The sequence below is a fragment of the Lycorma delicatula genome, chromosome 2, assembly GCF_047948215.1.
Source record: "Lycorma delicatula isolate Av1 chromosome 2, ASM4794821v1, whole genome shotgun sequence".
Classification (NCBI taxonomy): domain Eukaryota; kingdom Metazoa; phylum Arthropoda; class Insecta; order Hemiptera; family Fulgoridae; genus Lycorma; species Lycorma delicatula.
The window spans coordinates 177976194-177990491 of record NC_134456.1 but is presented as its reverse complement, the minus strand read 5'-3'; the positions used below and the strand labels follow the sequence as shown (position 1 = coordinate 177990491).

Sequence of the window (14298 nt, the reverse complement as noted above, 5' to 3'; positions counted from 1 at the left end):
TGGTTGAGAACAAATTTAAATAAATTCTTTATTTATTAAATTTATTTTTTTAAATGTTAAATTTGGTTTAGCTTTTTATTTAAAGTTTTTCTAAAAGTGGATAAATAAATTCAAAGCAGTATGACAAAATAACAATGATTAAAATAAACAAAGTTCTTGTGTACTAGAAGTTATTGTTGTTGTTTGATGTGAATTTCACATATATGCTTTCCTCACATCACTTCTTTTATTTTTTTTGAGTAAAGTAATATACTTGAAAAATATTAACCCAAAAATGTTGTTTATTCTGTTAACATAATGTAAAAAACCATCATGTTAGAGTAATACCTAAAACCACAAAAATAAAATAAGTTTAAAATTAAATGGTAACTATGAAGTAACTAGACTATACTTTGTGGATTAGATATCAATCATAACAATAGTTTTGATGAACAGTTGTAAGATTAAATAATAATTTTTTTGTACTTTAACAAGGCAAGAAAAATGTTAATTATCAATTATGTCCCAGAAGACTCCAGACACCTAAACAGCTTTGTTGAATCAGGTCAGCCTTGTTTATGGGGTAAGTATATCTACGTAGCTTGTTACATTTCTGGATTGTCATTATTGAAACATTAAAGCTACTGCAGTTGTGATGAGTTAAATTATTAAAATCCAAAATCAGAAAGATGACCAAAATACAATATCAGGGAACTGATGACATTAAAATAATCACAACAATAATTACTAATTAACGATTTGATTCACAGTAAGTTTCAATCAAATAGAAGATAAGTGAAATACAACAAGAATTAATACAGAAGTAAACAAAATTATTAATCCAACAGTAGTGAGAGAGGAAATTTATTTAATCCTCATAATTATTAATTTCTTGTCTTCTTTCTCCAGAGAATTGACAGTAGGGGGTTTAAAAATGTAAGTTATCAAATAATCTTAAAAAGTGAATTCAGATTCTTAATAATGTATTAATTAGATTTTAATGATCCATTCTATTGAATAACTAGTCTGAATAACATAGTAAGTGTTCTTGTTAATTTAAATAATACAGAAAAATAAAATTATTATTCAGTAAGGATTACAATGTTCAATATTGTTTACAATTTAAAACTAAGTACTCAAATTTATATCTCTTTTCTATTTATATATTTCTTTGGAATGATTTATTTATTCATTATTATTTTTAAATAACAAATTGTATTTTTAAAGACTAATTGCTTTTATACTACAGGCATGTCAGATATTAATGGGTATATTGTATATTAATAAACTGTACTATAATAACTATCACACAGATAATTGCAAAACAAAAAAAGTGCCATATATGAATGTAAATAAACATTTAACATAAAAGCTTGTTTATTTAGCAGTTATACTAAAGATTAAATTCATATGAAGGTTATTTCTAGTTGAGATAATAATTTAAACTATCAATTAACAGCAATTTATAATTTAATTAAAAGAAATTAAGATATTAAAAATTAAGAATCTTATTAGAAATACTATAAAACACTGTTGAGTATTAAATCAAGATATAAACGATAATAAATTTGCTGGTCCCATTATCACTTAAAAAACCAATTAAGTATATACCCATATATTTGGGTATATATCAAAATATATGTAGTGATTTTTACATAAATTTTGAGTCTTAAATACACCCTCAATGTTCTCCAAAAAACTGTAATATATCAGTGTAATATTTTATAAAATTCAAGGATTCAAAAAAAAAAAATTAAAACTAATTCTAAATAGAAGTATCCAAAACCATCTTTAGTAAACCAGTTTCTTAAAATCAATGATCATACAAAATTAAATACAATTATCACTAGCTGGATAACTGTTTGTTGTTTGATGCTATGGCTAATGATAGCTAAGTAGATGTTATGTGGAATAGCACTTAAGATATTATTCCTTGATAACAGTTCTGGATTAAGCCTTTATTGGGCCCTAGACAAAATTTAAATCTGTGGCCTTATGTATAACAGTTGCTGAAAACAAAAATTGAAGGGTAGCTGGGAAATTCTCTTTTTCAGCATCAAAAAAAATAAATGTCTTCTTATATTTTTATCTGTTTTTAAAAAGAAAAAAAATATTCTTGTATTTTTTAAATTTTAAAGGTATTATATTTACATTTTAAATGTATTACAAATTTTTTATCTTTTTAAAAAATACACCATGTTAATGTCTAAGGGGGACATGGCTCCTTATAGACAAAGAACTAATTTGATTTTATTACTTTGTCAATTATGAAAACATTTATTTATATTATTTAAAAAATAATAACATTGTATTCTATATTATAAAGGATAAAATAAAAAAAAAATAATTTTTTTAAAATTAATTTATTTTTTCCTGTACTAAAGCTGGGCTCCTTTGAATTACAGGCCCTAGAAATTTGTCTTATTTGTCTATTATATTAAATTATAATACCATGATATAATCTTGGGAAGGTAATGAACTTGCAAATCTAAGAAGGGTGTGGTTGGTACTGATGCCCTTTTTGTGTAAAACTCTTTATATTACTATTTAGTTCATGTCATATAATGTGTACTAAATTTCACTGTCAAATCTTGAAAATTGACCAAGTTATGAGCCTTTAAAATTTTTTGTCAGGCACCATTTTGTATAAAACTTTGAAAACTAAATTAATATTAATTTTTTCCAAGTAGGATATCTAATAACAGCGAATTAAAGCACTTTTATATAAATTATTATTTTAAATTTCATTATTATTTTGATGTGATAAATTTAGTAGTACTACATAGTACTGACTTTTTTTATTTTTGAAATGTAACTGTTTTTCATTCTTAACTTCCTTTGTGTGTTGTTTGGTTAGAAGTGTTTTGCTGTGATTATAGAAATGACTGAAAGTGATTATTTATTAGATAATTTTTAAATCAGGGATCTTGTAGAAAAGCCAGGTAAAAAGCACTCTATCAATGAAGAGAAATGGAAAAGAAATGAATGTAAAGTGAACCATAGAGTTAAGTTACAACAGCAGTGTAGATGAAATATTAACAAAAAATCATTCAAATATATGAATAATTGCTACACTAAAAAATGCTGCAAGCATGTAAGTTTTAATGATCAAGTAAAATTATTTAATAATTTTTATGAACTAGTACAGAAAAAAAATCTATTTTTAAAAAGTTGTATTATTCAGAAGGAAAAGAAAATTGAAAAGCTAGACTCTAGTAAAAAAAATTGATTAATTGTGGCAATACTTAATTTCCATGTTGGAGGGAAAAATTCAAGTTTGTCATAAATTTATTTTATCTATTTCCAATTATCAGAAAAAAGCTTTGCCCTGTCCAAGAAAATGTAAAATAGAGTCAATTAATTTTGAAGATAAAAGAAGAAAGCCAAATAAAATTGAGTCTCATATACGCTCAATTACTGATGAATATTTCAAATCAATCCTGCATGTTGAGTAGAGTCCTAATACTGTGTTGGAAAATTTAAAAGGTTGTATTTTGAAAACTCATCTCTTAATATAAAAGTTTTATTTTATTTGTTTAAAATGTACAACAAGAAAACCTATAAGAATTTACAAATAAAGTATGTTTCATACTTTAAGTATTTTTGAATCATACATACTTTTCACATTTAAAAACCATGAACAGATGTATGCAATTTTTGTTTTTCAACAGAGAAACAACTTCAAGAAACTCCCAGCAACATTTCCCTTAAAACAAAGCTAAATCTCTGGCAAAAAAGGTAGTTGCACATAAAACTTTAAAGAAAGAAATAATTTCCAACTACAAGAAACTGGATTCTAAAGTTCTAGTTGTGGAATTTGACTATGGTTAAAACTTGTCAGTACCTAAATAAAATGAAGAACTCCCTAGAAGAATTCCTAGTTCTTCTAGTGATTGTACTGCTACCCAGAAACTGCATAAAGAAAGATTCCAGGTACAGTGGCTTTGTGTTTGTTGGGTTTGTTGGGAAAAAGTTAAAAATGTTCACTTTTCTGAAATAATATTTTTGTTTGATAATGTGGTTGAGCAAAATAAGAATATTACAACAATTCATTAATGTGAATTTTTGGCTTGTTGTTTTGGCATAAAAATTATTCATATTTCTCAAATTCGTGCACGTAGCTATGGTCAAAATGATTGCAATTTTGGTATGTATACAAAAAAATGAAAACGATAGAAAACATATACACTGGTGATTTTCTATAGTCTGAGTTACACTAGTGTTGGCAATGTCTTGGCTTCATCAACTTATTGTGGTAACTATTTGCCAATCAATTTCTTAAAAACGGTGTGTCTTTTGATGAAAATTTCTAATCGAATCTGCCCCGTACAAAACAAACTATACTAAGACACAAAAAAACATATATAGTTAGTTAATTTCCTTTCGTGGAATAAAAATATGTTTTAAGGTTCACAAAACTGTTAAAAATGTAAAAAAAAGTGGTAACAATGCATGCAAAGATCTGAAAAAACTGCATCAGAAATCAGTGATATAATAGAAAGTGAAACACAACACATTTTAAACAATGAAGGGCTTTTTGTACAATAGAACAATAAAAATGACATGGAAAAACTTGAACAAGTGTTTGAAGAATAAATAAAATACAATGTTTGAAACATATATTCTAAAAAAAATATTAAATAAATTTAAAAACAAATTATTGAGCTTCATTGTGATAAATTGAAATATTGAGTTTTAGTGTATAATAATAAAAATGTTTTTTCCCATAAAATCCTGTATTTAAATCATTCAAATATTGTTTTATGCAAGAAGGGCGTCTGCAGCCATTTTTTAAAATACTCATAATGAAAAAATAAATTGTCTAAGATTTATGAATGCTATTAAATAGACAATCAAATGTTTTTTGTTAATATCTTATTTACAATATAAATGTACTGTATAAAAAATTATTCTTATTACAAAATTTTGTAACTCATTTTCTCAAACTCATTTGCTTTAACCAAATCCTTAAATTTGTTCCTATCATTAAAAACATTATTAGTGATTTTTAATTCTTTAAGCTCCTCTCTGACTTCTTTAAACTAGCTTTAACTTGCATTTAGATTATCCATTCTATCAAAAATTTGTCTTCTTAACCTATCTTTGTCCATTCTAAAAATATGTCTACAACATAGTTCTCTTTTTAATTACACTTGATATTTTCTCTATCTTGCTATAGATTTCTTCCTTGGATCTTAACTTATTGTAAGCATTATATTAATATTAACTATTATGCAGGTTATATACAACTATCACTATGACTTCAGATGAGAATACACATTAATATGTTAATATCATTATTATATATTATTAATTATAACATACTATTGCATAATATCATTATGATATTTAAATTGAGATAATATTACAATAAAGTATGCAATTATAACTGTATGATAAATTATTATACCAAATAACAAGAGTTTTTATAATATAGTAATAATTATGATTTTAAAAAAATTTACAAGTAACAACAACATCTAACATAAAATTTGCCTATTAGTAAATATTACAATTACACATACTTTTGTTTGCTTTATTTTTGTATTACTAATAACTTTTTTATCTCCTAATTGTTACATAAAATTTACAGGTAGACAAGAATAAACTTTAGTGTATGATTAAATTATTAACAATAATTCCAACAATAAAATATTTGTATTTCTATTAATATGTTCATAAATGGTACTAATCTATATTGAATAGAACTTTAGATTTTAGACTAACTTCATTCAGGAACAAATTTAAAAAAAAGATAGAACTTTTGATATAAGTAATAATTGATAAATCCAATATTTAAAAAAAAAGTTATATTTATTATTACTTATTCAAACATATTTCATTTTTCTGATATACTTATTTAATTTCTCATTGTGAGATTCTATCATTATTTTAACTTAAGATATGTTTGTTTAAAATTATAGGAAAATAATAAAATTACATAGATCTTTTTAAAATAATTAGTTGTGGCACAATCTGCAAGTATAGGTGAGAGAGAAATATTGGTTTTCATTGTTCTTATAAATAATTAAACAGGTTTACACATTTTTGGTAATTTTGGACTACGGATCCTTGAGTAGAGGAAGAAGTATTACACCTCTTCCTTTTAGAAAGTATACACTTTAATATGAGCTTTAATTTTTGGTGTAGAGCAAGAGCATGAAACTGTATGGAAAATTCAGAATCATTTACTTACTGTTTTCAAAACGTGGCTAACTGGCTTGTAAAAAAGAAGCATATCCATTGTACCATAGTAAAAGATGGATTCATATTTCATGGAAAACACAATCAAAAGATATGAAGAGAAACTAAGAACTAAAAATATTTATTTTATTTATTTATTTTATTTTTTAGAAATGTATGAAAACAATTCTCACAAACCATTCTGATTCTGTTTATAAGTTAAATAAATACAGAAGTAATAATCATTTATTATTTGTTCAATTAATTAAATTTTTTAATGTTAAATTTATTAAACTATTTATAAGTAATGATAAAGCTGCTCTCTAAGTGCTTTCCTAAAAATTACTTCCTTGGTAAAGCCAATGTATAGCGTGACCATACAAAAACAATCTTTATGTAATTTGATACAAAATTGATTTTTATTATTATTAAAAGGAAAGTGCTTTCTAATATATCTTAAAAATTGAAGAGATAAGTGTTTTTGAGCATATTATTTAGCTTAATTTTCATTTAGTTTTATCAGCCATTCAGTTAATATGATATGTTTGTATTTCTGGCAATCCAGTAGTACAAAAGATAAGTTTTATTACAAAAAAAATTTATTTGCATTTTTTTGAAATTATTATTAAAAAAATAATTATAATGTTTATTTTCCATAGAATATAATATTGAGAAAAAATACTATTTATTCAAAAAGTAAATTAATACAGTAATTAATGTTTATAAAATTAATTTATAAAAAAACAAACAATGTTTTACAAAAAAAAATGCATGTAACACTTAATATTTATCTACTAACATTAATGTACTTTGACTGTACCTAAATTCAAGTATCTGATTAATAAAAACACAACTGATTTGTACTTTAAACTAACTTAACTGTAAGATCTATGAGATTTTAAACATAACAAATGGTGTAATTAAGGAACTTTGGAAAATATTCAAGTTTAAATGTTTCTGTTTGTATTAAATAATTAAAACCCAAACAAAATAATATTAGGGTCAAAATAAAAGTAAAATAAAGCAATGAAAAGGCTAAGGATTTGATAAAGGAAAAACTCTTACAGGTTAACAACAAAATTGAAATAGAAATAAATCTTTTGCTGAATAATGAAGTAGGGTGGGGATGCAGAAAAGAGCATATCTAAGAACCATGCATCAGATAAAAACAGGCAAAAGAGGTTAAGGTTTGAAGGGAATGGAAGTTTGTAACTGAAAAGAAGAAAGGAGTGGAATAGGGTTGGTTGTGGACAAAAGTGGTGGTATATGGCAGAATAGCAAGAGACGGGTAGGTTATTCTTCATCTCTGATTGAATAATTTGGATGATTATAATTATTAATAAAAAAGCAAACAGAAATACAGTAACTTAGTCTATAATCAATAAATATGCAGTCCATTAAATAATATTTACCATATCCATTAAAAAAATAATTACAGTATAAAATATTATATTTTATAAATAAGTAATAAAACTGTTAAAAAAAAATGTATTCAGTGTCAACTTTATTCTTTCACCCTATCTGACAGCAGATAGGAAGAAACAATTTTCTTGTCATAAATTAATGTTAGAATTGATCACCTGTCATTTTAGGAACTACATCAAAAATGAATAATAGATGCTTGAGATAATAAAATATGTTGTGTCAAAATAAGCCGTCTTTGATTAAGTTTAATAATAATAAAATGTAATCAGATTCTCTGCCAAATAATTAATACTTCAGTATACATGTATTTTAATCTCATTTTATTCATAATCTACTTACCAATGTTATTTAAACATGGATATTTGATCACAGTTACTTTAGTGAATCAGTCTTTAGCAATATAAATTTGAATGGTTAGTATCTGTATTTCTTACTTTCCTGATTAAATTTATATATATAGGAAAGTATTATGATCAGAAAAAATTACCTACTGGGTTTTTGACAAATCTCGCTGTATCACACCCTAAGGAATCAACTAATACAAAAAAAACAAAAAAAATATTTTTCCAATTTTGTGTGTGTTGCACTGATTTTTACTAAATATTTTCAGACTGGATGAGCAATTTTATTCAAACTTGCATCAGTAGGATCTTTATATGGGGCATTTATTGAGTTATTTGTGACAATTTTCTGAACGGTTGGGAGAAATTTGTGAATTTTACATTTTTAAACTTTTATTTATTTAGAAAAAACTTTCTGGTAAAAAAATTTAGTGCTTAGATGTTCATATTTAATTTGTTTTATTTAAATAACAGTGGATACTGGTGTACTTTGGTGGTTAGAGTTTAATTAACTACTCATCTCAGGAATGTCAGCCTGAGTCTGTAAAAAGGCTAGACTTCATTTAAGTGTCATACATATCATCCTTATCTCACTGGACCAGAGATGTTGCTTATTGTTCACTAGTTTAACAGATTACAATTTACACATTAAGAACAATAAAAAAAAATAATAGTATAAATGAAAAAACTGTTGGGAGAAAATCTTGAAATTGTATGAGAAATCAGCTTTTGAAATACAGTTTGGTTTCACGGTGCTGGGAAATAGCAACTCCATTGCCAGCTTTTTTCTTTAGTTGTTCAGTTGGTCATTACATTCATCTGTAAATATTTTAATATTAAAAATATAATAAATTAATTAGAGTTGAAAGTAATTAATTTAAATTAGTATTACACTTATGTGATATAAATCTATAAAATTATAAATTTTAGAAAAAACTATTAAAAGTTTTCTTAGGATGGTCTCTAACCAGACAAATTGTAGATAAACCAAAATCAATAAGCTAGGATTCAAAAAATGAGTAAAAGCTTACAGCTGAAGTATAATCAAATTATTACATCAGTTTTGGGCCATTATAAAAAATCCATGAATCAATATATATGTACTATGTTTTATACTATTATTATTAAACTACTGCTAACAAATAATATAGAATCTCTTAAAGATTTGCTCCTAACTGCTCTGACTTATTGTTTAAAGGCTATATTTGTTTGTGCAGAAAGAACAGACTGATACTGATCATACTTCTTGTAATTTAACTCTCTTTGTTCCTTATCATTATGTGCAAGGCAATATTTGTTATTTAATGGTTTATAATTAATTTCACATTCTGCCCTAATAATCAAAGGATACACTTAAGCTGTATCTTATTCTCATTGGAAACTAAAAAGTGATCTATCTACAGTATATCTCAGATAAGATTATAATGGCCAAAAACAACACGTTCATGTAAGAAGGTTTTGCTATATTCATGATGATGCCATATTATTTTACTCCATTATGTCCAATAATGATGTTTGTAGACTGCAATATTCAATGTTGGTATTTATATAGCACTAATTTTATTTATTAATAATTATTCATGCTAACATAAATAACATACAACATCACTTCTACTATATATTTCAATATTTTAATTATTTTTTTAACAATACATTAATTTATACAGTGCACTTATAAAGAACAATTTTTAAGATACATATTTCAAAGCATTTAATAATCAATGTGGGTAAAATGGGATAACCTTATTTTAGGATTGACATGCTAAGCATATTAGTAATTGTATTTGTCTAATACAAGTCAACACATTTGTGTCTATTGTGTGTAAACACAATATGTGTTGACTTGTTTGTAAGTTTTTTAGATTTTAATTGTGTTATTTATTATAGAGTAGTTGAATAAGTTACATAACAGTGGGAGTAAGATAATAATCTCTATTTGTGTGCATGGGTGAGCTGTTCTCTCTGAAAAATTAATACCACTGACCTGTGACAATGTATTATGTGCACAAGAAAAATATCACAGATTGTAATCATATTTTTATTGAATATTAATAATTTAACATACTACATTTAAATAGCAACATTATAAAGTAATTATTAATATAAGAACAGAATTTGAAAAAAACGTTTTTCATTACAAGTTGAAACTCAAAAAGGTAAAGGTTATTGCTTACATACTAATTTTTCTACATAAATATGTAGAAAAATTAGTATTTTTCTACATATTAACTATTGGTTACTGCAATTATATACTTGGTAGGTGCATTTAACTACTTGCTACATGGTCATCATGTTGTAGACACCAGTTTCCAGTTTCCTTTTACTCTGTGTACAATAGGTCTATCTAACTTTGTTTGCTTATTGCTAATATAATAATATTTACCGATCCTGACCAAATGAACCTCTATACTGAACATTGTGAAATCTTCCACAATGTTGCATTAATCATCATCATCATTTGTAATGTAGCTAAAAACATCATGATATACAAGACTAACAACATAAAATACTCATTTATAGGTAAAAAACAACACACACAAATTCAGTTACTTAAGTTTTTTTACAGCATAAAATTTTTGATTGACTAATGAAAACATTCAAGCAATAAAAATCCTATTTTAAATGTTTTTGTTATTAAGAGCATCTGTCATTCTTATTTCCTAAAAAGAATCCAGTTTAAAGATATTTTAATGAAAATTTTGTTTTAAATATAATAAATATTTAAGTGGTAGAAAGCTATTAAGTCTGAACAATACCCAATGGCAATAAGGCTATAATTTGAAATATTATCTACTTATCTTAAAATTTATTAATCCATATTATAAAATAGAATAATTAACAATCAACAGCTAATTTTAATTATTTAAATATACCTATTTCTTTTTTTAAATTTATCATCAATAACTATACTGATAAATAAAATTAAAAAGTTGTTAAAAATGGCATATTACAGTAGTGACAAATGACTAATTATTGAAAACTACAATGCAATTTTAAAAAAATTTATTTTTAACATCCTAAATAAAAATGTGAAAATCATGGCCAGCCAAAAGTATGCTTTCCTCTGCGTCATATGGTAAGTACTATTGTCATTTATCAGTATTCAACTTTAATATAACAAATTGAAGATGTGGCAACAACACATTGCTGTTTATGCCTTGAAAATAGCATTTTTGTTTTGTACACTAGTACATATAATTTATTGTATTCATAATTTAAATATCTAACGAATATTTTATTATAATCAAAACCGTGTTTTAAGTCAAAATATTCTCTCACTTTGGTAGCACTGGTAATCGCTCATTTATTTATTTACGTTAAATTCAAAAGTATAATTTAATGTATTATATACGTCTTACAAATCACAGTTTTTTTTCATTATTATCAATACAACTATTATCGTCAATTATTTGTCAGCAACCATTCCTTAAATTGGCACTGGATATTTCGTTAGATTCATTCCAGCGTTGTACTTCTAATGGGCATTCTGGTTTTGAATAACCAGCTTCTAAACCACTTCCTTTATCGCCGACCATCAATTCACGTAGAATATCTTCAGCGTTAACTCCAATCAGTCTTTGACGACATAGTGCGATTGCTCGCACAAAATCGTCTTTTGGTGTTATAAACCTATGTTCCATAAATATTGAATTATCTGTCCAATAAACTATCTGAAATAAAAAAAATAACAAATTAATTAAATTAACAGTTAAATAAAAAAATAAAAAATCAAGTTAAGGGTTTTTCAAAATTGCAGAAATCAATTCATGGGTGTCAGTTGAACTTTCTCTGTCTTTTTCAACAAATTTTAATTTTGAATGTAGTTGGTGACACTCATTAAGACCAAGGTTTAACTTTTGCTTGGCTACACAGCAAGGAAAGGGTTTTTATTTGGTTTTCTAGGATAACTATATAATCTATATGTAAAGGTCGATTTGTTCCAAGAAGAGTACTGTAACATTAATTATGGAGTAGGGAGAGTCTCTTAGACACAGTCTATTCCTAATCTGTTGCGTCACTGTTGGCTCAGTAATATATGACAATTTATACATCATATTAATAACAGTAATTGGGAGATAAACAGTTTTAAACTAAAAAAAGTTTAAGGATTCTGAGAACCTATTTCAGTGGTTCCAATGACAAAGGTTGTCAAGGATACTTTCTAAACCTAGTTTATAATTTCTCTAAATGAAAAGGAGAACTTTGATTGTCGATGTAGTAGAACTCATTATTATCTTAGAACTTTATCAGTTTGATATCGTTATGCAGTGTCTCGGGTACACCAATAAAAAACCAAAATAAGAACAGAGCGCACAGACGTACGTCTGTACTCAACAGAACCTCTAACTCGACTTAATAATAATAATAATAATGCATCCGGCATAATAAGAATATTATGCCGGATAGGCTTACTAGGATAGCGACTGAGGAGTGAAGTGATTTCGCACGTCTTCTTCAATGAACCAAATTTATTGTACGGCAAGCCTATTGAACTGCAGTAAACAGCCCTACAGTATCATCCGGGCTCCGTCTATCAAAGGAACTTATTTACACTGTACATTGTTACTTTCAGAGTACGAACTTTGACTGATGCTTCTCGTGTTTAATGAGTTTCATATGTTTTAAGACAGACGAACAGATAAACAAAAACAAGAAATTGATAACTCCTTGTTTGTTGTGAAACAACGAATTATACACACTGTGCAATAATGAAAGTATTTGATAAAAAAATTACATAAATCAAACTTCTCCCTCAAAAAGTGTTTCTATTGAGGCTACATACTTAATAAAAGAAAAAAAATTAAATCAATAAAATTTAATGATCTAGAAAACTACGGGTAAAACATAACTTATTACTTAATAAAATATAAATTGATGGCGAAATTTCTTAAAATATTATCTTAAAAAAGAAAAGGAAATGAGCGATTATAAAAAAACATGTTTTATGCCAAAAAAATAAGTAAAAGCATAAAAAAATTTAATTTTAAAATAAAAAATGATCTTAATAATAGAAATAATAATTCGAGAAAGATAAAGATACGTATCGGCTATATAAAATATTTCCGTATTTTTGAATTATAAGCTGGAAATAAACAACCCTTGTAGCCAATCAAAACTTTTTAAGTATAGTTTAAATGATAATCCTGATATTTATTTTAATAATAAAATACTTAAGATACTTAGTATCTATACCGAATTGTTAGTTTCTATTTAACCTATTTATAAAATGTATATGTGAAATACAAAATCCTTATTTACCGCTTTTTACCTGTTTAAGGGGTGCTATAAGAAGGAAGCCCCAATTTTTTTAACATTAATTTAATTTTTTCAGAGTCAGCTAATTTTTTACACAATTGGAACGCAAAATGTATAAAATCTACCCTCAATCCGTCTTCATACTTTAAAGTAAATACTCAAATACTTTTTTCATAGAATTATTTTTTCTGTTGAAGTTCAAACTTCTATCACAATAGGTTTCAAAATGTCTCGTCACCTCTTTTTAACTTAGCTCGGAAAGGCTGTCAATTTATTTTTTGTTTACATTTCCTTTGAAATGAGTTTTGTCAAATTTTGTTTTTTTGCTATTCAGGAAACAAGTCAATTAATGATGAGCGAGTCGCTGAGAACTTTTTCTGTGTATTAGTGTACACAGAATTTAATATTAACTCGAAAAACTCGTTAATTGGCGGTTACAAAAAAAAAGTCTGCAATTTTGGTTGGTTTAAGTGTCGTTAAATTGATATTAAAAACTATTACAATGTAATGTGTGAAATTAAATATAATCGGTAAGTAATTACCGGAAAACATCGCAGGAATGAAATAAATTACTTTAAACGTATTAAAAAAAACAAATTTTCATTATCATTAAATTTTTTAAAATTTTTTTTGTTTGAATCACGATAAACACACAGTAAAAAGTCGGTTTTCACGTAAATTATAAAACAGTTATAAATGATAGCGAACAAGGAATTCTTTGAAAACAGTTTTAAAATTAAACTATAGATAGCAGCAGTCGGAAGAAATGAAACTATTAACCAATTTAATCAACCAATTCAAATATAAAAACCTACCTACAGTCCGCCGGAGAATGACGTTCAAAAACTAGTGAAACAAGCAGAAAGCACCTTAATAGTCGTCAAAAAACACTGCGCTAGTAACGGAAGAATAACAATTCTACCAAGTAATATAAATAGTACCGTTACCCTACATGCCTCATTGTTTCAACTTTCAAAATTAATCATTTTAAAAATTTCATCATAATTACCAGAAACAATAAATTAAAAACAAAATACTTGACTACTTTGTATTTCATATTTTATATTAAATCTAACTACAGCTTTTTTAATTTTTAATAAAAAAAAATCTTAGA

At 25.6% G+C, this 14298-nt stretch overlaps 1 protein-coding gene across 1 annotated transcript in view; it reads right to left on the bottom strand.

The window, feature by feature from the left end:
* Nucleotides 1–10974: 10974 nt before the first annotated feature.
* Nucleotides 10975–14298, bottom strand: part of LOC142320327 (protein THEM6-like) — a 172149-nt gene continuing 168825 nt past the window's right edge. The window contains exon 3 of the mRNA XM_075358032.1: nucleotides 10975–11599. Coding sequence (XP_075214147.1) covers nucleotides 11342–11599 — 258 coding nt within the window. The 3' untranslated portion in view covers nucleotides 10975–11341. The remainder of the gene's footprint in view (nucleotides 11600–14298) is intronic.